A 25,924-nucleotide genomic window follows, 5' to 3' on the forward strand; every position below is an offset into this window, starting at 1 on the left:
AAAACTATCGCTAAAAATACTTCTGCAAATTGTGTTGGAAACCTGATCAATCATCAAGTTTATCAAATTGTGAGCAAAAATAAATATATCACTAAAACTAAATACGGGAATTTAAAAATATTTTGTTTACGTAAAAAAAAACAAATACCCTTAAAAAAAATGTTTCTCTAAATATAAGAGATATAACTGTTGTAATTTTAATTTAAAATACGTTATAAAAATTTGAATTACAGTAAATATCTTATGCTAAATACTAAAGTTACATACGTAGGTTGCTTTAAAAGTTTTGTGGTTCGGCTATTTCTCGCAACATGGCGCTGTCGGCAATATTTTTTTCAGATTCTCTGAGATTTTTTAGTGCGAACAGCTGTTATAGATTGTTAGCATATGTTGTTGTCATTGTTTAATAATTTTTCAAATAAAGTAAGTTTTGTGAAAAATGGAATTAACTCGCAAACATTTTTGAGTCATTTTCTACGATTTTAAAGACTGTCTGACTAGACAACAGTGCTCGAAAAAAAATCAAGCGATTGTTTGGTGATAAAGCCCCATCCTTGGCAACTGTTGAACTGTTAAACGGTCATGCAGCGCGACGCATATAATATGATACTGATGACTTATTTTTGAAAGATGCGATTTTGGAACATAATAAAATCATATATGGTTGAATTTAGCGTAAAAAATGCTACAACTTTTGTCATTACAAAAATTTTGAAATTCGAAAAAATAATACCAAGGGGTAAGAGTAAATTAAAAAAAATTACATTTTTGAAAATCCAACTACACAGTTATAAAGCCCATTACAAGCCATACAACTTCTACTTGAAACATTTTTTTTATATCTCCTACGGTTTTGGCGATAGTTACACACAAAGAAAAAACTCGTTTTTTTCAAAAGGGTGTTTCACCCTTTAAATTTGAGTTAGGGCCGCTATAAAAAAATACGTGTCTTCTCAAATTGTATGTTTTACAACATATTTCAAGGAGAATCAAATCGGGAGGGGACACTTGTGAACGTTCCCTTTAAGAGTGTTGTCAGCATGTGTGTTGCTACACTTCTGCACTTCAAGACGAGAAAAATTTTTTTTATAAAGAATACTATTATTTTGATATACACTATCTCTATTCGTCTCCACAACACGTTACATATACATTTTACGACCGATATTAATTATATCAATGTGATTAGTGTCATCAAAGCTGCGAGCTGACAGGTCTGAGCGCCGCCATGTTGAAAAAGGACAGACATCTTTTAGAAAAAGAAAGGAAAGAAAAAAGACGCTCTTATGCGGGAATTGACATTTCACGGGATGTAGAAAAGGACAACCATGTCGCATTTTGATGCTTCTAGTTGACAAAGGAAAAACTTATATATTAGAGAAGGATGACGAACAGACGACACGACCAAGACTTACATAGATTTCGGCATATTTCGACTTTGGCAAACTTTGGCAAACTTTGGCAATTAATATAGTTTTTTAGAAAGCATGTACAAAAAAAGTAAAGATACTTTTATTATGTAAATCGCATGTGCTCTATCGATTGAGCCTATTATAAATTCGATCGGTCCACGCATTATTGAGATATGAAAATCTCGACTCCTATCAGCTCATGTGCTCGCGTAAAGATACACGGTCGGTCTTGCGCTGCGCGTGAACTTGGCGCGAGACACTACCGTGTCTCTTGATAAATAAATGCAAATGCCAACGTAAGCGCGCGCCGCGCGGCTTCTCAGCGCCATCAGCGCACCTAACGTCAGAAATCGGAACATGGACATTTTAGCTGGACATTTTTATCGTACTATTTTAGACATTTCGACTTTGGACTATTATAACTTTTTTTCTACAGCACCTACAGTAAAAACAAGCATACTTTTCTTATGTAATTTGGGTATGCGCTATCGATTGAGCCTAACAACAACTCAATCGGCCCAGCCGTTATTGAGATCCGATAATCTCGGCTCGTCTCAACTTTCGGGCTCGCGTAAAGATACACGGTCGGTCTTGCGCTGCGCGTGAACTTGGCGCGAGACACTACCGTGTCTCTTGATAACTTAAAGTATGTCTTACAGATGATGATCAAAAATGCTAGTATTGATGTATTCATGTCAAAGCATACAAACCTAGGTAAAAAGATACTTTGTACTTTCTTGTAGACATCTATTAATAATGCGCGTTAAGCAATTTCTATTTTTACGATATTACTATTCAATGCAAAGAGAGAAATATTCTTTCGTAAAATGTAATATTAAATCAGATGTTTTTTTACAGGAACTAGAAATATATGTGTTATTTAATAGAAATTACACATTTATTGTAGCTATATTCTAGCACTTGCAAATTTTCATATTCTGACTTTTTATTGACGACTTATTTATAATATAACAAAGAATTGCAATACGTAGGTTGCTTTAAAAGTTTTGCGGATGACAAAGAAAACATCAATTATTTTAACCAAATCTTTTTTATCGTTTTTCGAAATATTCGCCTTCATGATTTATACACTTCTGTATTCGGTGGAACCAGTCCTGAAAACACTGAGCCCATTGTTCTGCAGTCACCTCAAAAACGAGGTTTTCGTAGGCTTCCACCGCCGCTTCCGGGCTATTAAATGTGAATCCACGCATTTTGCCTTTGATGTATGGGAATAAAAAGAAGTCGCAGGGTGCCAAGTCGGGACTATAAAGCAGATGAATTTTCATCAATTTCACTTCTGAAGCGGCCAAAAACTCTAATGTTTGAGATGCGTTGTGTGATGGTGCACGCGCTTTCTTTTGAGCTTGCGTCAAATTGTGTGGTATCCACCGAGCGCAAAGCTTCCTGACAGCAAGATGATCATGCAGGATGGTTCTGATTTGGGTTATACCTATACCCAAGGATACCTGAATGGCCCTGTATGTGCAGCGATTATCTGTCTTTATCATGGTGCGCACGACGTCAATTTTTTCTGGAGTAACTGCAGTGGCAGGCCGTCCTTCACGATGCTCGTTCTTGAGCGAAACACGTCCACGCTGGAACTCGTACCATCGTTCAACAGTTGCCAAGGATGGGGCTTTATCACCAAACAATCGCTTGATTTTTTTTCGAGCACTGTTGTCTAGTCAGACAGTCTTTAAAATCGTAGAAAATGACTCAAAAATGTTTGCGAGTTAATTCCATTTTTCACAAAACTTACTTTATTTGAAAAATTATTAAACAATGACAACAACATATGCTAACAATCTATAACAGCTGTTCGCACTAAAAAATCTCAGAGAATCTGAAAAAAATATTGCCGACAGCGCCATGTTGCGAGAAATAGCCGAACCACAAAACTTTTAAAGCAACCTACGTATGTAACTTTAGTATTTAGCATAAGATATTTACTGTAATTCAAATTTTTATAACGTATTTTAAATTAAAATTACAACAGTTATATCTCTTATATTTAGAGAAACATTTTTTTTAAGGGTATTTGTTTTTTTTTACGTAAACAAAATATTTTTAAATTCCCGTATTTAGTTTTAGTGATATATTTATTTTTGCTCACAATTTGATAAACTTGATGATTGATCAGGTTTCCAACACAATTTGCAGAAGTATTTTTAGCGATAGTTTTTTTTTTCTTGGAAATTCTGTTAAATATATTCTACAGTATATTACATATTACAATATATTACATAGTACGATAGTTTATATATAATAAATTATAATAACTGTATTATGCTTTAATTGTTCATATATTTGATTAAATCATCATATTATAAAACACAGTTTTAAAATATTTTACATTATATGTAATTCACAAACACAGTTTAAAAGCCAGCGAGATACATCATCAAGAGCTCCAGTACGTTTTTTTTTTATTTTTTTTTTTATTTTTTTATTTTTTTTTTTGTTGATTTATTCGGGTCTTGGTACTTCCGACAATGTGTGATGTGTACCATCACCTCTGGTCAGTACAATTTTTTTTATTAAATTTATAGGTGGATATTTGAGATCATAGGCTAATCTTAGTTTCGCAAAAATATCGATAAAGAAAGTGGTATAATTCATTTTGTTGTAGCCTTTTTCTGCTGACCTGTAGTCCCACGGGAACACATGGTGATAATTGTGGTGTCCTTCTCCCATTGTTAAGAAATTGACTAATTCGTTTTCCGTTGGTTCTATAGTTCTAAGAACGAGAAAATTATTAAAAAAAAATCGATAAATAATTAATTTTATAAAGATAATCATGAAGGCTATACTAACAATTTTTTTCTGATAAATGCCTTGATAAGAGATATAATACTTTATTAATTATTTGAAGGATTATTTGTTTGACATTTATATATTATCAAGTAAACATATTAAAATTGTGAACTATTTAATTTTCTGTTTGCTATATATAGATGCAATTACAGTTTTGTGCGCAAATTGTAAATATCATATATACGTGTGAATTACATACTTATCATACGGCCTGGTACCCCATACATGAGCGATACTGTTGATAGTCCATACGGAGTTCAAAGTGATTATATATCGTATAAAAACTTGCGACATAATGGCTCTTGTCCAGGTCTCATTCCAAAGGTATACAGGCATTGCCGTAGGTAGGATAAAACCGAAAAAAAGTTGAAGCGGCAAGAAATATCTATCACACAATCACAACAGCATTTAGAGTTCATTTAAGTGTATTCTTTAGCATTATACGTATTATCGTAAAACAAATTACTAAATTTTTCGAAATTTTTAATAACTTTTATTAGTAAGATAATAAAACGACATGTACTTTTCTCCAAAAGTTACAACAGGATCAGACATAATATCTGACAGATCAAGCTTCTTGCTTTTCTCAGTAAATTCCGGATGTTCCTCCATCATCACCCAACCTATATGTGAATAAAAAAAGCCGCGCTTGATATTGTGAGGGTCCGCATTAGTGTCGCAATATTTGTGATGCATACGATGGTTTTTTACCCATTTGCATATAGTATTCTGTAAAAAAATTCAAAAAAGTTTGCAAGTAAGGTTGTAAAGTCCTATCTATACTTTCAAATTACACATTATATATATAAAACAAGCAAAGTTGTTCAAATTATTGACAAAATTGATTGAGAAATTAAAATTACCTGTGCACATGCGCTGAAGCATACTAAAAGAAAAATTCTCAATGGTAACTTTGCTTTATAGCATTTATGAGTCCAAAGTCGATGTGCGCCAGCAGACACGCCAAAATTGGATATGATGTACATACCGATTACTTAAAAATATATAAAAATATATTTTTTAATTTTCTATAAACATCTATAGGTAACAATAATATACATAGAAATTTAAGAAGTAGAACTTAAAAAAGTTTTAACATTTTTAGCAGATTTTGAATATTTTGCAACAATAATTATTTTTGGTAAGAAATTATTTTTTAATTATTATGTAACTTTTGTACGCGTTAAACATACGTAAATTTGTTTAAAATATTTTATATTTTGTTGTTGATATTTATTGGTGGCTTATTTTTTAATAAAATAAAAAATATGCAAGTTAAGTAATTATTTATCGTACAACTAATTAATTAGTGAAGAAAATATTACAGTTTTTTATCATAAAAAATAAAACAAAATTAATTTGTTACAATAGTTAGTATCAACAATATTTTATGTAATTTAAATATCGGTAAATATCGCTAACATTGTATGACATACTTACAATAAATTGTAAATCAATTTAACAATTATAAAAATTTATAAAAAAGTTTTCGCGATTTATAAAATCCGTTTTAAATAGTTTTATAATTTGCGACAAAATTTAAGATAATATTTTATTTATAATTTTGTATTCCATGTGTATAATACAGAAAAAACTAAAAACATCGGAATAGATATACAAGCTATTAATGATATTTGAATTGTGTTTTTGACTAAATGTATATTCTGATTTTTCAAACATTTTTTATTATTGTACATAATAGATTTCTATCTCAAACTCTGTTTTGAATTATAGATCGCCTCAAACGAGTTTAATAATATCTTGTCGACACTATCATTGATATTTTTCATTACGCGAGAAGAAACTACTGTACTGGTAAAGCGCCCAATCCCAATTACTTTAATTTTACGCTAAAAATAATATTTAAAAAAAGTCATATTAGAATTACGCAGTAAGTGTCCTAAAAATCTTGAAGTTTTCTTCAATTTCTATGTACATGTTGAAATTTCTGAGACGGGTATACTTACTCCACAATGTTGTCATAGGATTTGTCATGTAGTTGAAAGTTAGTAAAGCATAAATACCAATAGTGTGCAACACAACAACTTGCAGAACAATGTACCATATTAAATTTGTTTCAAAATCGAAAAGAGCTAATTTTATCTTTTCGAGTTTCTTGTCAATAGCGTCATTATCAGTGTCGACGATTTTTACTGGATTTATATTGTTATTTAGTGCTTTTTCAGTATTTATCTTCGTGTTGGTATTGCATGAGGAAACTGACGTATTAACATCCATTTCACGGATAAATGTAAGGAAATTATTCTGAAAAAGAAATCAAAATAGAAATTAAAATGCAACACGATAACACACAAATCAATCTCATATTGTTTTTAAATAGAAAGAAAGAAAGGCGCTGTGTATTCTATTTAAAAAAAGGTAAAAAAAAGGCGCCAAGTACACGCAAACCTTCCAAAAAAAAGTTGTTGTATACACGCAAACCTTCCAAAAAAAGTTGTTGTATATATAAACACGCAAACCTTACAAAAAAGTTGTATATTTTATTACTGAAAAAAAGAAATGATATCCATTAATCAACAAATTACCTTTTTAAAAAAAGGTAAAAAAAAGGCGCCAAGTACACGCAAACCTTCCAAAAAAAAGTTGTTGTATACACGCAAACCTTCCAAAAAAAGTTGTTGTATATATAAACACGCAAACCTTACAAAAAAGTTGTATATTTTATATCAACAAATTACCTTTTTAAAAAAAGGTAAAGAAAAAGCGCCAAGTGCACGCAAATCTTCCAAAAAAAAGTTGTTGTATACACGCAAACCTTCCAAAAAAAGTTGTTGTATATATAAACACGCAAACCTTACAAAAAAGTTGTATATTTTATTACTGAAAAAAAGAAATGATATCCATTAATCAACAAATTACCTTTTTAAAAAAAAGTAAAAAAAAGGCGCCAAGTACACGCAAACCTTCCAAAAAAAAGTTGTTGTATACACGCAAACCTTCCAAAAAAAGTTGTTGTATATATAAACACGCAAACCTTACAAAAAAGTTGTATATTTTATATCAACAAATTACCTTTTTAAAAAAAGGTAAAGAAAAGGCGCCAAGTGCACGCAAATCTTCCAAAAAAAAGTTGTTGTATACACGCAAACCTTCCAAAAAAAGTTGTTGTATATATAAACCTTACAAAAAAGTTTCAACAAATTACCTTTTTAAAAAAAGGTAAAGAAAAGGCGCCAAATGCACGCAAATCTTCCAAAAAAAAGTTGTTGTATACACGCAAATCTTCCAAAAAAAGTTATTGTATACCAAAAAAAAGTTGTTTGTATACACGCAAACCTCCCAAAAAAAGTTGTTGTATATATAAACCTTCCAAAAAATTTATCTTCCACAAAAAAATGTATATATATTAACAAATAACAAACCTTTCAAAAAAAGTTGTATATATAACCAAATCAAAAAAAGTTGTTGTATATATAACCAAATAAAAATTTGCTATATATTCTGCCTATAAAAGAGGTGATATCAGAAAATGACGCCAAGTTTAAATAAAAAACCTTTCAAAAAAACTTGTATGTATATATTTTAAAAAAAGTTGTATATACCAAATAAAAATTCGCTATATATTCTGCCTATAAAAGAGGTGATATCAGAAAATGACGCCAAGTTTAAATAAAAAACCTTTCAAAAAAACTTGTATGTATATATTTAAAAAAAAGTTGTATATACCAAATAAAAATTCGCTATATATTCTGCCTATAAAAGAGGTGATATCAGAAAATGACGACAAGTTTAAATAAAAAACCTTTCAAAAAAACTTGTATGTATATATTTAAAAAAAAGTTGTATATACCAAATAAAAATTCGCTATATATTCTGCCTATAAAAGAGGTGATATCAGAAAATGACGCCAAGTTTAAATAAAAAATCTTTCAAAAAAACTTGTATGTATATATCTTTAAAAAAGTTGTATATACCAAATAAAAATTCGCTATATATTCTGCCTATAAAAGAGGTGATATCATCAGAAAATGACGCCAAGTTTAAATAAAAAAACCTTTCAGAAAAACTTGTATGTATATATATATATTACGAAAAAGGATTATATTTATTGCGCTTATTGCGCTTACAGCTTTTTAACCAATAAGCATCGATAAGATTGTATTTAGTTATTTTTGCATCTTTATCTAGTTATTTATTTAAAAATTATATTCATATCTACAATTAGTTAATTTTTTTTTAAGTATACATTTTAAAATAATTGCATCTGTATCTAGTTACTTTTGCTTCTATATCTAATTATTTAAATTTAAAAATGATATTTGTGTTTATATCTATCTAGTTAATTTTTCTTAAGTCTGTATCTAGTTAAATAAAATTTTTATATCTGTATCTAGTTAAAAAAAAAATATTTTAAATAAAAGTATTTAATTCGAAAATAAAAAAATTTTTCAAATTTAATCAAAATAAAAAAATATTACAAAATTTCGCAAAAAACTTGGCGCTGCTGTACTGAACTATTAACTTACATAATAGCGTTTTCGATTATACAGGATTTGAACGACTCAGGGTTGGTTAATGACGTCATTGCAACCTCTCCACCAATGAAAGACTTGCATTTATAGTAAAATAGTGATTGATCAACCCTGGGTCGTTCAAATCCTGTATAATCGAAAACGCTATAAGATTCTCATCGCAATACTTTAACATGCTCCTAATCATTCCAACATACTTTAATCTATAGTATATGTGACGTAATACTATAGTTTAGTTTGGAGTATTAGAGCGAGTAGGAGCATGTTAGAGCAAGCGATGCAAACAAATTTCGGCTCAAACAGACTAGAGCGACGAAGCGGCAAGTGGCGATGCTATAGCCAATCAACTTACAATTTTACCGTAAGAACAAGAGTTTAATTGGCTATCGCGTCGAACGATGCGGAACGGATGGAAAAACTTGATTTCTTCACGTCGACAATTATTTTTCGTAGTCGTAACAGACGGATAGATCGACTCACAGTTGGATCACAACTACTAACGACGACGAAGAGACTGAGATCGGTACCACGCGACGAGAGTTAAATATTATTCAAGGAGAGATTGTAGGCGCTACCGATGGCAGCACCGCGCGATAGCTTGACGAATCGGCAGAGCCGACGAGGCTCATATGACTCATCTGCTCATGTGCAACTTCCTGCCGAAGTCGTGCAATGATACTCGTGGACTCATTTTTCTTAATATTGATAATTACTATTTATCACGATTCTTAAATAAAAATTATCATTTAAATATGTATTATTATTATACATTATTGCCATCTATTTAAAAATGGATTAACTATTATTTATCGAAACCATAATTTAATAAGCAATACGTGATTTAATTAACTAATTATCTAGTTAATATTAAAGAAATATTTCCTATTATTTATGGAAGACGCTGTCTTCCAATTTTTTATTTGATTAATTAGTTTTGTTTGTAACTTTCTTGAGACACGTCCGTTTGACTTAAAGCGCACCGCATTTTATTATATAACATAATGTTTAACTATTCATTACTCGTTTTGATTCTGCGATGAACTATTTTTCTTGCCAGGACGACGACGACAAATGCAGAGTAAAAAAACAAAAAAAAAACACCGGTCTTCCTATTGATTATTTTATTAGCACATTGATCCTCAAAAAATCCTGCTTACTTATTTTAGACAAAAGAATGACTATAATAATTTGCTTGAGCAAATTGATTATTGACGATTTTATTAGTAGTGGCGATTTTTGGTAATTTTTGAAAATAAAATTGAAATACTAATTCGCGGAAGTGCGCAGACGGTAAAAAATTATAAACAAGTCTTCGCATTTTGACGACATTGGACATCTCTTATCGTAAACTCGCGTGATAAGGATAAGGATATTACATAATATCCTGATAAGGATATTACATAATTTTTACATTATAATTTATATCAGATTGTTGCTTTGAAACGAAAAAGTTACGAAACGAAAAATTAACTAGATAGATATAAACACAAATATCATTTTTAAATTTAAATAATTAGATATAGAAGCAAAAGTAACTAGATACAGATGCAATTATTTTAAAATGTATACTTAAAAAAAAATTAACTAATTGTAGATATGAATATAATTTTTAAATAAATAACTAGATAAAGATGCAAAAATAACTAAATACAATCTTATCGATGCTTATTGGTTAAAAAGCTGTAAGCGCAATAAGCGCAATAAATATAATCCTTTTTCGTAATATATATATATATACATACAAGTTTTTCTGAAAGGTTTTTTTATTTAAACTTGGCGTCATTTTCTGATGATATCACCTCTTTTATAGGCAGAATATATAGCGAATTTTTATTTGGTATATACAACTTTTTTAAAGATATATACATACAAGTTTTTTTGAAAGATTTTTATTTATAGCTTCTACACAAATTTTTAATGCCAAATTATTATTTTTTAAATGACAAGTAATTGTAATTTTTAGTACATCAATTTTAAAAAGGAAGATTTATCAGAAATCCTTAAGATTTAAATGATGCACGGATTAAATTATTCAAAATTATTTATTGTTATTTTTATTATACAAATTTTTATAATTATTACACATGCAAAACAAAATTAAAAACAGAAATTACAAATTTAAAATAAATACAAAAAAATTTAAGAATTATTTTTTTTTGTTGTTTCATCTATGTTAGTATAATTCTTACGTTAAAAGATGATATTTGCTTTTTGGCTGAAATGCGAAGATTGTAAGTTTATAAAATCTTGGATAAAAGTCCTTTTGGTTAAATTGTTTAGAAGACACTAATAACTGTTAACTATAGCTAATAACTGTTGCGAGAAACTGGGAATTAAACTGGGAATTTACAGAGAAACCAACAGAAACTAAACGTTTAGATACCTCTTCCGAAAGTATACTAAAATCTTTCATATCGCGCTTCTCTATATATCCTCTTATCCCTACTCAATAGCAAATTATAAAATATTTATAGGTAAGCCTTGAATTAGTTGCAGGCATTTTATGAGATACCCATACAGGCATTTTATGGGTATACTCATACAGCACAAAATATCCTACATATTCTTAGGACATCTTGGGGAGATCTCGATGTTTTTAGAACATCCTTGGGACACCGAAATATCCTCGATGTCCTGAGAATGTCTTGAGGATGTTTTGTGCTGTGTGATGGGTGTGTATTTAAAGCTGTTACAAATGCCTAAAAAAAAGAAGATAAAAGAAAGATTATACTTTTCTGGCCATTACGCAATTAAACGGAATTTTACAAGTAGATAGCATTGAGTCAGATAGAGGTAGGTCAGGGTCGCAGATCAATCGATAAGTTTTTGCATTTAAACATTTTTAAAATTTTTAAATAACAGCACACTACGCTGGAGCGTATATTGCGTAATTGCCTAGTAACGCCTCTGTATATATCTTATAAATAGTTTGATACATTTTAATTCGTTTCTATTGCATACGCAAAATATATTTGTCTCGTATTTCATTAAAATTGCAAATAATTTTAAAACTTTATATATGAAATAAATTTTTTTAGATAAAATTTACTGTATTACTCTATTAGAAGTTAAAAAATTAAAAAAAAAAAAAATGAATATACACTTCTATTTAAAAAGTGGAATTGAATCTAAACAAGATTCAAGAAAAAATAGGAAATCTGCATAAAATCTTTTAGCGAATGTTTATTTCTATAATTTTTTATGTAAATATTGATTTTGAATAGATGTAATTACAACGCAAAATTTCTAGACACAAATAAAATAATGTATTTTTAATACCTAATTAATTGTTACAAATAATTTTTTGTTATTTTTATTATTCAAAGAACCCTGCGCGATATCTAATATTTAAAAAATTATTACAAGGTACCTGACAATTATTACAATTATTACAAGGATTTACGGCCCAAAAGGTTGCAATCTCAATAGATGGTCAATAGCCATTGGCCATTATTTAATGTTTTTATATGATTGAACAATTCTGTGTGTGAACTTAATAGCGTTTTCGATTATACAGGATTTGAACGACCCAGGGTTGGTTAATGACGTCATTGCAACCTCTCCACCAATGAAAGACTTGCATTTATAGTAAAATAGTGATTGATCAACCCTGGGTCGTTCAAATCCTGTATAATCGAAAACGCTATAAGTGTGCCAGTCGATTAAATAACGCACACAGTTCAAGGTATATACTAGTTTATAAATATTTACGATCTAGAATAAAAATAACTTGGGCTGTTGTTTCATTAATTTACATACTTGTTGTGTATACTGGTTTTGTGTAATCTACAGGACAATTAAATCTTGACTTTGGTCAAGACTATATTGAAAAATAACTAAAACATATCACTTGCATCACTCTTTCTGATAAAATTCTTATCTTTATTCTTATTTTTATTTTAAACAAAATATTTAAATAATAATTTTTACGTTAAAACAAATTTTACTTCAGATTTCATTATTCAAAGCATTAAAGATAATTGCAATTTACGTTTTACGTACAAGTAAGAAATATGCTACAAAAGTTTTTGTTTCCACCAATAATAATGAAAGAAAATCAACAAAATTCTTATTATTTTATATGTAATACACATTTCGCACGTAATGCTGATGCAGAAACGCTAAAAACATTTTTTTTTTTTAATAAATTATATGTAAATTATATGTAAAATCAAAAGCAAAATAGTTATTGCCATGTTATTTTATAGAGAATATAATTTATATTGTTTAGTAAAAATATATAGAAGCACAAGTTTGTTTAAATGTAACATTCTTTTTTTTTGTCAAAAGATTAACAGATTTAACTTTATTACTGATTTATCTCAAAATTTAAGTTTAACTAAATTTAATTAATGTTTATTTGTGTCTGCGTGATAAATTGTATCTACTACAACGACAATATCAAATTTATTGAACTGCATAATTAAACTAAAAATTTTAGGTATATTTATAAACCTTACAAAAAAGTTGTATATTTTATTACTGAAAAAAAGAAATGATATCCATTAATCAACAAATTACCTTTTTAAAAAAAAATAAAAAAAAGGCGCCAAGTACACGCAAACCTTCCAAAAAAAAGTTGTTGTATACACGCAAACCTTCCAAAAAAAGTTGTTGTATATATAAACACGCAAACCTTACAAAAAAGTTGTATATTTTATTACTGAAAAAAAGAAATGATATCCATTAATCAACAAATTACCTTTTTAAAAAAAGGTAAAAAAAAGGCGCCAAGTACACGCAAACCTTCCAAAAAAAAGTTGTTGTATACACGCAAACCTTCCAAAAAAAGTTGTTGTATATATAAACACGCAAACCTTACAAAAAAGTTGTATATTTTATATCAACAAATTACCTTTTTAAAAAAAGGTAAAGAAAAGGCGCCAAGTGCACGCAAATCTTCCAAAAAAAAGTTGTTGTATACACGCAAACCTTCCAAAAAAAGTTGTTGTATATATAAACCTTACAAAAAAGTTTCAACAAATTACCTTTTTAAAAAAAGGTAAAGAAAAGGCGCCAAGTGCACGCAAATCTTCCAAAAAAAAGTTGTTGTATACACGCAAACCTTCCAAAAAAAGTTATTGTATACCAAAAAAAAGTTGTTTGTATACACGCAAACCTCCCAAAAAAAGTTGTTGTATATATAAACCTTCCAAAAAATTTATCTTCCACAAAAAAATGTATATATATTAACAAATAACAAACCTTTCAAAAAAAGTTGTATATATAACCAAATCAAAAAAAGTTGTTGTATATATAACCAAATAAAAATTTGCTATATATTCTGCCTATAAAAGAGGTGATATCAGAAAATGACGTTAAGTTTAAATAAAAAACCTTTCAAAAAAACTTGTATGTATATATTTTAAAAAAAGTTGTATATACCAAATAAAAATTCGCTATATATTCTGCCTATAAAAGAGGTGATATCAGAAAATGACGCCAAGTTTAAATAAAAAACCTTTCAAAAAAACTTGTATGTATATATTTAAAAAAAGTTGTATATACCAAATAAAAATTCGCTATATATTCTGCCTATAAAAGAGGTGATATCAGAAAATGACGACAAGTTTAAATAAAAAACCTTTCAAAAAAACTTGTATGTATATATTTAAAAAAAAGTTGTATATACCAAATAAAAATTCGCTATATATTCTGCCTATAAAAGAGGTGATATCAGAAAATGACGCCAAATTTAAATAAAAAATCTTTCAAAAAAACTTGTATGTATATATCTTTAAAAAAGTTGTATATACCAAATAAAAATTCGCTATATATTCTGCCTATAAAAGAGGTGATATCATCAGAAAATGACGCCAAGTTTAAATAAAAAAACCTTTCAGAAAAACTTGTATGTATATATATATATATTACGAAAAAGGATTATATTTATTGCGCTTATTGCGCTTACAGCTTTTTAACCAATAAGCATCGATAAGATTGTATTTAGTTATTTTTGCATCTTTATCTAGTTATTTATTTAAAAATTATATTCATATCTACAATTAGTTAATTTTTTTTTAAGTATACATTTTAAAATAATTGCATCTGTATCTAGTTACTTTTGCTTCTATATCTAATTATTTAAATTTAAAAATGATATTTGTGTTTATATCTATCTAGTTAATTTTTCTTAAGTCTGTATCTAGTTAAATAAAATTTTTATATCTGTATCTAGTTAAATAAAAAATTTTTTAAATAAAAGTATTTAATTCGAAAATAAAAAAATTTTTCAAATTTAATCAAAATAAAAAAATATTACAAAATTTCGCAAAAAACTTGGCGCTGCTGTACTGAACTATTAACTTACATAATAGCGTTTTCGATTATACAGGATTTGAACGACTCAGGGTTGGTTAATGACGTCATTGCAACCTCTCCACCAATGAAAGACTTGCATTTATAGTAAAATAGTGATTGATCAACCCTGGGTCGTTCAAATCCTGTATAATCGAAAACGCTATAAGATTCTCATCGCAATACTTTAACATGCTCCTAATCATTCCAACATACTTTAATCTATAGTATATGTGACGTAATACTATAGTTTAGTTTGGAGTATTAGAGCGAGTAGGAGCATGTTAGAGCAAGCGATGCAAACAAATTTCGGCTCAAACAGACTAGAGCGACGAAGCGGCAAGTGGCGATGCTATAGCCAATCAACTTACAATTTTACCGTAAGAACAAGAGTTTAATTGGCTATCGCGTCGAACGATGCGGAACGGATGGAAAAACTTGATTTCTTCACGTCGACAATTATTTTTCGTAGTCGTAACAGACGGATAGATCGACTCACAGTTGGATCACAACTACTGACGACGACGAAGAGACTGAGATCGGTACCACGCGACGAGAGTTAAATATTATTCAAGGAGAGATTGTAGGCGCTACCGATGGCAGCACCGCGCGATAGCTTGACGAATCGGCAGAGCCGACGAGGCTCATATGACTCATCTGCTCATGTGCAACCTCCTGCCGAAGTCGTGCAATGATACTCGTGGACTCATTTTTCTTAATATTGATAATTACTATTTATCACGATTCTTAAATAAAAATTATCATTTAAATATGTATTATTATTATACATTATTGCCATCTATTTAAAAATGGATTAACTATTAATTATCGAAACCATAATTTAATAAGCGATACGTGATTTAATTAACTAATTATCTAGTTAATATTAAAGAAATATTTCCTATTATTTATGGAAGACGCTGTCTTCCAATTTTTTATTTGATTAATTAGTTTTGTTTGTAACTTTCTTGAGACACGTCCGTTTGACTTAAAGCGCACCGCATTTTATTATATAACATAATGTTTAACTATTCATTACTCGTTTTGATTCTGCGATGAACTATTTTTCTTGCCAGGACGACGACGACAAATGCAGAGTAAAAAAACAAAAAAAAAACACCGGTCTTCCTATTGATTATTTTATTAGCACATTGATCCTCAAAAAATCCTGCTTACTTATTTTAGACAAAAGAATGACTATAATAATTTGCTTGAGCAAATTGATTATTGACGATTTTATTAGTAGTGGCGATTTTTGGTAATTTTTGAAAATAAAATTGAAATACTAATTCGCGGAAGTGCGCAGACGGTAAAAAATTATAAACAAGTCTTTGCATTTTGACGACATTGGACATCTCTTATCGTAAACTCGCGTGATAAGGATAAGGATATTACATAATATCCTGATAAGGATATTACATAATTTTTACATTATAATTTATATCAGATTGTTGCTTTGAAACGAAAAAGTTACGAAACGAAAAATTAACTAGATAGATATAAACACAAATATCATTTTTAAATTTAAATAATTAGATATAGAAGCAAAAGTAACTAGATACAGATGCAATTATTTTAAAATGTATACTTAAAAAAAAATTAACTAATTGTAGATATGAATATAATTTTTAAATAAATAACTAGATAAAGATGCAAAAATAACTAAATACAATCTTATCGATGCTTATTGGTTAAAAAGCTGTAAGCGCAATAAGCGCAATAAATATAATCCTTTTTCGTAATATATATATATACATACAAGTTTTTCTGAAAGGTTTTTTTATTTAAACTTGGCGTCATTTTCTGATGATATCACCTCTTTTATAGGCAGAATATATAGCGAATTTTTATTTGGTATATACAACTTTTTTAAAGATATATACATACAAGTTTTTTTGAAAGATTTTTTATTTATAGCTTCTACAAATTTTTAAATGACGATTTTATTAGTAGTGGCGATTTTTGGTAATTTTTGAAAATAAAATTGAAATACTAATTCGCGGAAGTGCGCAGACGGTAAAAAATTATAAACAAGTCTTTGCATTTTGACGACATTGGACATCTCTTATCGTAAACTCGCGTGATAAGGATAAGGATATTACATAATATCCTGATAAGGATATTACATAATTTTTACATTATAATTTATATCTGCCAAATTATTATTTTTTAAATGACAAGTAATTGTAATTTTTAGTACATCAATTTTAAAAAGGAAGATTTATCAGAAATCCTTAAGATTTAAATGATGCACGGATTAAATTATTCAAAATTATTTATTGTTATTTTTATTATACAAATTTTTATAATTATTACACATGCAAAACAAAATTAAAAACAGAAATTACAAATTTAAAATAAATACAAAAAAATTTAAGAATTATTTTTTTTTGTTGTTTCATCTATGTTAGTATAATTCTTACGTTAAAAGATGATATTTGCTTTTTGGCTGAAATGCGAAGATTGTAAGTTTATAAAATCTTGGATAAAAGTCCTTTTGGTTAAATTGTTTAGAAGACACTAATAACTGTTAACTATAGCTAATAACTGTTGCGAGAAACTGGGAATTAAACTGGGAATTTACAGAGAAACAAACAGAAACTAAACGTTTAGATACCTCTTCCGAAAGTATACTAAAATCTTTCATATCGCGCTTCTCTATATATCCTCTTATCCCTACTCAATAGCAAATTATAAAATATTTATAGGTAAGCCTTGAATTAGTTGCAGGCATTTTATGAGATACCCATACAGGCATTTTATGGGTATACTCATACAGCACAAAATATCCTACATATTCTTAGGACATCTTGGGGAGATCTCGATGTTTTTAGAACATCCTTGGGACACCGAAATATCCTCGATGTCCTGAGAATGTCTTGAGGATGTTTTGTGCTGTGTGATGGGTGTGTATTTAAAGCTGTTACAAATGCCTAAAAAAAAGAAGATAAAAGAAAGATTATACTTTTCTGGCCATTACGCAATTAAACGGAATTTTACAAGTAGATAGCATTGAGTCAGATAGAGGTAGGTCAGGGTCGCAGATCAATCGATAAGTTTTTGCATTTAAACATTTTTAAAATTTTTAAATAACAGCACACTACGCTGGAGCGTATATTGCGTAATTGCCTAGTAACGCCTCTGTATATATCTTATAAATAGTTTGATACATTTTAATTCGTTTCTATTGCATACGCAAAATATATTTGTCTCGTATTTCATTAAAATTGCAAATAATTTTAAAACTTTATATATGAAATAAATTTTTTTAGATAAAATTTACTGTATTACTCTATTAGAAGTTAAAAAATTAAAAAAAAAAAAAAATGAATATACACTTCTATTTAAAAAGTGGAATTGAATCTAAACAAGATTCAAGAAAAAATAGGAAATCTGCATAAAATCTTTTAGCGAATGTTTATTTCTATAATTTTTTATGTGAATATTGATTTTGAATAGATGTAATTACAACGCAAAATTTCTAGACACAAATAAAATAATGTATTTTTAATACCTAATTAATTGTTACAAATAATTTTTTGTTATTTTTATTATTCAAAGAACCCTGCGCGATATCTAATATTTAAAAAATTATTACAAGGTACCTGACAATTATTACAATTATTACAAGGATTTACGGCCCAAAAGGTTGCAATCTCAATAGATGGTCAATAGCCATTGGCCATTATTTAATGTTTTTATATGATTGAACAATTCTGTGTGTGAACTTAATAGCGTTTTCGATTATACAGGATTTGAACGACCCAGGGTTGGTTAATGACGTCATTGCAACCTCTCCACCAATGAAAGACTTGCATTTATAGTAAAATAGTGATTGATCAACCCTGGGTCGTTCAAATCCTGTATAATCGAAAACGCTATAAGTGTGCCAGTCGATTAAATAACGCACACAGTTCAAGGTATATACTAGTTTATAAATATTTACGATCTAGAATAAAAATAACTTGGGCTGTTGTTTCATTAATTTACATACTTGTTGTGTATACTGGTTTTGTGTAATCTACAGGACAATTAAATCTTGACTTTGGTCAAGACTATATTGAAAAATAACTAAAACATATCACTTGCATCACTCTTTCTGATAAAATTCTTATCTTTATTCTTATTTTTATTTTAAACAAAATATTTAAATAATAATTTTTACGTTAAAACAAATTTTACTTCAGATTTCATTATTCAAAGCATTAAAGATAATTGCAATTTACGTTTTACGTACAAGTAAGAAATATGCTACAAAAGTTTTTGTTTCCACCAATAATAATGAAAGAAAATCAACAAAATTCTTATTATTTTATATGTAATACACATTTCGCACGTAATGCTGATGCAGAAACGCTAAAAACATTTTTTTTTTTTAATAAATTATATGTAAATTATATGTAAAATCAAAAGCAAAATAGTTATTGCCATGTTATTTTATAGAGAATATAATTTATATTGTTTAGTAAAAATATATAGAAGCACAAGTTTGTTTAAATGTAACATTCTTTTTTTTTGTCAAAAGATTAACAGATTTAACTTTATTACTGATTTATCTCAAAATTTAAGTTTAACTAAATTTAATTAATGTTTATTTGTGTCTGCGTGATAAATTGTATCTACTACAACGACAATATCAAATTTATTGAACTGCATAATTATACTAAAAATTTTAGGTATCAAGAGACACGGTAGTGTCTCGCGCCAAGTTCACGCGCAGCGCAAGACCGACCGTGTATCTTTACGCGAGCCCGAAAGTTGAGACGAGCCGAGATTATCGGATCTCAATAACGGCTGGGCCGATTGAGTTGTTGTTAGGCTCAATCGATAGCGCATACCCAAATTACATAAGAAAAGTATGCTTGTTTTTACTGTAGGTGCTGTAGAAAAAAAGTTATAATAGTCCAAAGTCGAAATGTCTAAAATAGTACGATAAAAATGTCCAGCTAAAATGTCCATGTTCCGATTTCTGACGTTATGTGCGCTGATGGCGCTGAGAAGCCGCGCGGCGCGCGCTTACGTTGGCATTTGCATTTATTTATCAAGAGACACGGTAGTGTCTCGCGCCAAGTTCACGCGCAGCGCAAGACCGACCGTGTATCTTTACGCGAGCACATGAGCTGATAGGAGTCGAGATTTTCATATCTCAATAATGCGTGGACCGATCGAATTTATAATAGGCTCAATCGATAGAGCACATGCGATTTACATAATAAAAGTATCTTTACTTTTTTTGTACATGCTTTCTAAAAAACTATATTAATTGCCAAAGTTTGCCAAAGTTTGCCAAAGTTTGCCAAAGTCGAAATATGCCGAAATCTATGTAAGCTTGGTCGTCGTCGTCTGTTCGTCATCCTTCTCTAATATATAAGTTTTTCCTTTGTCAACTAGAAGCATCAAAATGCGACATGGTTGTCCTTTTCTACATCCCGTGAAATGTCAATTCCCGCATAAGAGCGTCTTTTTTCTTTCCTTTCTTTTATTAAAAGATGTCTGTCCTTTTTCAACATGGCGGCGCTCAGACCTGTCAGCTCGCAGCTTTGATGACACTAATCACATTGATATAATTAATATCGGTCGTAAAATGTATATGTAACGTGTTGTGGAGACGAATAGAGATAGTGTATATCAAAATAATAGTATTCTTTATAAAAAAATTTTTCTCGTCTTGAAGTGCAGAAGTGTAGCAACACACATGCTGACAACACTCTTAAAGGGAACGTTCACAAGTGTCCCCTCCCGATTTGATTCTCCTTGAAATATGTTGTAAAACATACAATTTGAGAAGACACGTATTTTTTTATAGCGGCCCTAACTCAAATTTAAAGGGTGAAACACCCTTTTGAAAAAAACGAGTTTTTTCTTTGTGTGTAACTATCGCCAAAACCGTAGGAGATATAAAAAAATGTTTCAAGTAGAAGTTGTATGGCTTGTAATGGGCTTTATAACTGTGTAGTTGGATTTTCAAAAATGTAATTTTTTTTAATTTACTCTTACCCCTTGGTATTATTTTTTCGAATTTCAAAATTTTTGTAATGACAAAAGTTGTAGCATTTTTTACGCTAAATTCAACCATATATGATTTTATTATGTTCCGAAATCGCATCTTTCAAAAATAAGTCATCAGTATCATATTATATGCGTCGCGCTGCATGACGCATTGTTTATACCGCACTTGTGTTGCGCAATAGTCGTTAAATAAATATAAAAATGACATGTTATCATATATTTAAGGAAGAAAAGTTAACTAAAATTGTTGCTAAAGCATCCCTTCCACATTACACTCTTATAGATAATCGCTGCATTTCGTATGCAGCGCGTTGTCATATACAAGTTAGCTATCAGCGCATATTACACTTTGAAGTTTTGCTTGCAGTGACCACGGGAAAATAATTTATGAAACGAAAACAGTGAATGAATCAATCTATTCAACATATATCCACCCTGACTCTACTCTCTTGGCCCGACTTGACTGACAATGAATAAAATTCTGTACATACTCTTTTTCAATAATTTTAATATACTGCGATATATTCTACATACTATTACATTCTATTAAATTATTACGATTTTTTTAAACTATGGTATATAAAATCTTGAAATATAAAATGTATATTATAAGAGTATAATTATAATATATTGATACAATAAATAAGCTTTTATATATATATAAGCTTATTTATATATATTATAATTATACTTATAATATACATTTTATATACCATAGTTTAAAAAAATCGTAGTAATTTAGTGGAATGTAATAGCATGTAGAATCACAGTATATTAAAATTATTGAAAAAGAGTAAACTGTACAGAATTTTATATTTTATTTCATTCTCAGTCAAGTCGGGCCAAGAAGGTAGAGTCAGGGTAGATATATGTTGAATAGATTGATTCATTCACTGTTTTCGTTTCATAAATTATTTTCCCGTGGTCACTGCAAGCAAAACTTCAAAGTGTAATATGCGCTGATAGCTAACTTGCATATAACAACGCGCTGCGCACGAAATGCAGCGATTATCTATAAGAGTGTAATGTGAAAGAGATGCTTTAGCAACAATTTTAGTTAACTTTTCTTTCTCAAATATATAATAACATGTCATTTTTATATTTGTTTTGCGACTATGCACAACACAAGTGCGGTATAAACGGTCATGCAGCGCGACGCATATAATGTGATACTGATGACTCATTTTTGAAAGATGTGATTTCGAAACATAATAAAATCATATATGGTTGAATTCAGCGTAAAAAATGCTACAACTTTTGTCATTACAAAAATTTTGAAATTTGAAAAAATAATAACAAGGGGTGGGAGTAAATTAAAAAAAATTTCATTTTTTGAAAATTTAACTACACAGTTATAAAGTCCATTACAAGCCATACAACTTCTATTTGAAATATTTTTTTATCTCCTACGGTTTTGGCGATAGTTACACACAAAGAAAAAAATCGTTTTTTTTTCAAAGGAGTGTTTGATCCCTTAAATTTGAGTTAGGGCCGCTATAAAAAAATACGTGTCTCCTCAAATTGTATGTTTTACAACATATTTCAAGGAAAATCAAATCGGGGAGGGGACACTTGTGAACGTTCCCTTGTTAGTATTCTGTAGTTAGTGGACAGAAAGTGTACTTTGTGCACATTGGTGGAATCGGCAGGTATGTAATGTTTATAGAGAAGAAATGTCTAACACTTGGATTGAAGCTGACGATACGCTAATTAAAAAAAGACAATGGCCTAGAGGTGCTAAAGATGTTTTTGTCATTCTTACAGAAATTTGATCAAAAGTAATCTGTTTTTATATATGAAAAAACGCAATAACTTAGAAATACAAATGGTTTTTTATACCCTTTTTATGATCACTAATAATTTTCTTATAAAACATGTTGTAAAATATAAAAAAAAATTATTAGGTTTGTATAAATTAAGATTTCTATAATCAAAAAGAGGATTGTCGTATTGAAAATATGACGGGAGTGATGGTGGGATATTATTACCATTATTTTTACTAAAAAAAAAGAATCATATTTATTAAAATTATTTTTACTAAAAAAAAGAAATGATATCTCACAAATAAACCTTTTTTTTAAAAAAGGTAAAAAAAGGGCGCCAAGTACACGCCTTGTTATATTAAAAAAAAGTTTTCCTCATAAAAAAAACCTTTCCAAAAAATTGTTTTTTTTTTTAAAAGTTTTCCTCATAAAAAACCTTTTCAAAGAACTGTACTTTCAAAAATATATTATATTAAAAAAAAGTTTTTCTCACAAAAAACCTTTCCAAAAAAAGTTGTATATATCATAAAAAACTTTTCAAAAAGATTGTATTTCCAAAAATATATTATAAAAAAATCTTTTTAAAAAAATTATATATATTTATTATAAAAAACCTTTCCAAAAAAATTGTACTTTTAAAAAAAGTTGTATATATTAAATAAAAATTTGCTACATATTCTGTCTATAAAAGAGGTGATATCAGAAAATGACGCCAAGTTTAAATAAAGAACCTTTCAAAAAAAGTTGCATGTATATCTAATTATTTATTTAAAAATGATATTTATGTTTATATCTAGTTAATTCTTTTTAAGTATACTTTTTAAAATAATTGCATTTGTATCTAGTTATTTTTTTTATATCTGTATCTAGTTAAATAAAAAAATTTTTCAAATTTAATCAAAATAAAAAAATATTACAAAATTTCGCAAAAAACTTGGCGCTGCTATAAAATAGCCTTCATTGCTCTATAATATTTTAAGATGTATAATAATATTTTAAGGCTATTTTATAGCAGCGCCAAGTTTTTTGCAAAATTTTGTAATATTTTTTTATTTTGATTAAATTTGAAAAATTTTTTTATTTAACTAGATACAAATATAAAAAAAATAACTAGATACAAATGCAATTATTTTAAAAAGTATACTTAAAAAGAATTAACTAGATATAAACATAAATATCATTTTTAAATAAATAATTAGATATACATGCAACTTTTTTTGAAAGGTTCTTTATTTAAACTTGGCGTCATTTTCTGATATCACCTCTTTTATAGACAGAATATGTAGCAAATTTTTATTTAATATATACAACTTTTTTTAAAAGTACAATTTTTTTGGAAAGGTTTTTTATAATAAATATATATAATTTTTTTAATAAGGATTACATAAAAAGTAACACGCAAAAGTTATTGGTTAATTTGCATAGTATAATGAACTAAAGAAGAAAACATACGTGACAAAGCAAAACTATAATTCGTTATTATAAAATCTCTCGAGTCGTAAAATATTCGATAATATAATGAATTTTCTTGAATCATGAAATAATATTCTCCGGATAATGAATCTAAATTTATGCTCTTTTGATAACGTCACATCTTCGTGGTCTGGGCTAGCTTTTATAACTTTACACCTAGTTAGATGAGAAACGCTCACGTACTTCACCCAAGGATATACGCGGCACCGCGTTTATAACACGGATGGCCACCTATTCTCAGGGGATATACTTAACAACAAAGAAATTGTTCAGCCACAATATTAAGATTGATAACGCGTGAGCGGGAAAAGTGTAATTTTTTTGCATCAGAAACTATGAAAGTCCTTTGGTAGGTGCGTCATGTGATAAAAGTGACTAATGTATCTTTTGTGGCTCCGTACGTATTGTTATTATATTATACTATATTTTTCTTTTTTTTCTATCATTTGGAAATAATACTTATATATTGGCTTCGATAAAAGTAATATTTTTTATATTTTTTCTTTCGATATCTTTTTAACAACTTTTAATGTTATTTTTTTTAGAAAACCACTTTTCAAAGAGAAAATGAATGTTTGAACTATTCTTGCCGAAATAAACGTGGGTCTTAGGTATAATTTTTTTTTTCGATAAATGATTTTATATCCGGAATTTTTTAACGGTGCAATAAAATATTAATAAAAATGAGTCAGGAAACTTCTTAAGAAAAATTTTTCTTACTTGTGTAATTTTAATCCACTCAAAAATCACCGTAAATCGATATTAAATTCATACAGACATTTACTAAACGGAAATAACTTGTATAAAATCTATGTTAAAATAAGTATTAATAAAAAATCTCATAACTACCGCAGAGAAATGTTTTCTGTTGGTCGAGATTTAAGTGGAGTAATCACTGTTAATGTAAACTGTAACTAATGAATATCATGATGCTTCATGAGTAATGTGATGACTTTTAATAATTTACTTCATTTCCTTTTTCAAAATTTAAGACTAACTGTCTAATGCACATCTACTCTACATATATTTAGCAACAGGGCAAATATATTTTTAAGCAATAAATTTAAATGATATATTTATATGAACGCCGCGACGTAAGAATCAAGCTCATGGAAATCGGAGTAAATAGGAATAAATTATTCGTGTGTACACATAATGTTTCATTGATGTGTGAATATTTTTAAGAGACGTGAAAAATCTTTAAGCCTGAAGAATTAGTCCAATTTTGTTGAACAGCAACATTCTTGGTATCCTTGCGGACTCCAATAGCTATTTTGAAAATATAACTTAATATAACAACATTTTCTATGAAAATTCGGACTATATGCGGAGAATTTGTCGCGACACATCGTGAGAGACAAAAGCGCGATTGCTGTCATACAAAGGGGTTGAAAAGTGGCCGCAGCCAGCAGTATGATAGCAAAACAATAGCCTTGTAAGCCCCAATCGTATCGACTTACCTGTCGTCTGCAAGTTTTGATTTGGAAGCTTGCAACGGATTACTTTCCTCATCGGAACGATGCGGAACGGATGGAAAAACTTGATTTCTTCACGTCGACAATTATTTTTCGTAGTCGTAACAGACGGATAGATCGACTCACAGTTGGATCACAACTACTGACGACGACGAAGAGACTGAGATCGGTACCACGCGACGAGA

At 28.8% G+C, this 25,924-nt stretch overlaps 1 protein-coding gene across 3 annotated transcripts; it reads right to left on the reverse strand.

Annotated features, from left to right (window-relative positions):
* Positions 1-3,699: 3,699 nt before the first annotated feature.
* Positions 3,700-25,924, reverse strand: LOC136997933 (acyl-CoA Delta(11) desaturase-like). Of its 3 annotated transcripts, none has more exons than XM_067349374.1 (6): positions 25,725-25,924; positions 6,197-6,494; positions 5,093-5,223; positions 4,753-4,958; positions 4,429-4,614; positions 3,700-4,152 (listed from the first exon to the last, which is right to left on the reverse strand). In XM_067349374.1, the coding sequence occupies exons 2-6, from the start codon at positions 6,465-6,467 to the stop codon at positions 3,882-3,884; spliced, it is 1,065 nt and encodes a 354-aa protein (XP_067205475.1). In that variant the 5' UTR covers positions 6,468-6,494; positions 25,725-25,924; the 3' UTR covers positions 3,700-3,881. The 3 variants fall into 3 exon arrangements, with proteins under 3 accessions (XP_067205475.1, XP_067205477.1, XP_067205478.1); XM_067349376.1 differs by lacking the exon at positions 25,725-25,924 and adding an exon at positions 9,075-9,234; XM_067349377.1 differs by lacking the exon at positions 25,725-25,924 and adding an exon at positions 6,929-7,039.

Source organism: Linepithema humile, chromosome 2, assembly GCF_040581485.1.
Source record: "Linepithema humile isolate Giens D197 chromosome 2, Lhum_UNIL_v1.0, whole genome shotgun sequence".
NCBI lineage: Eukaryota > Metazoa > Arthropoda > Insecta > Hymenoptera > Formicidae > Linepithema > Linepithema humile.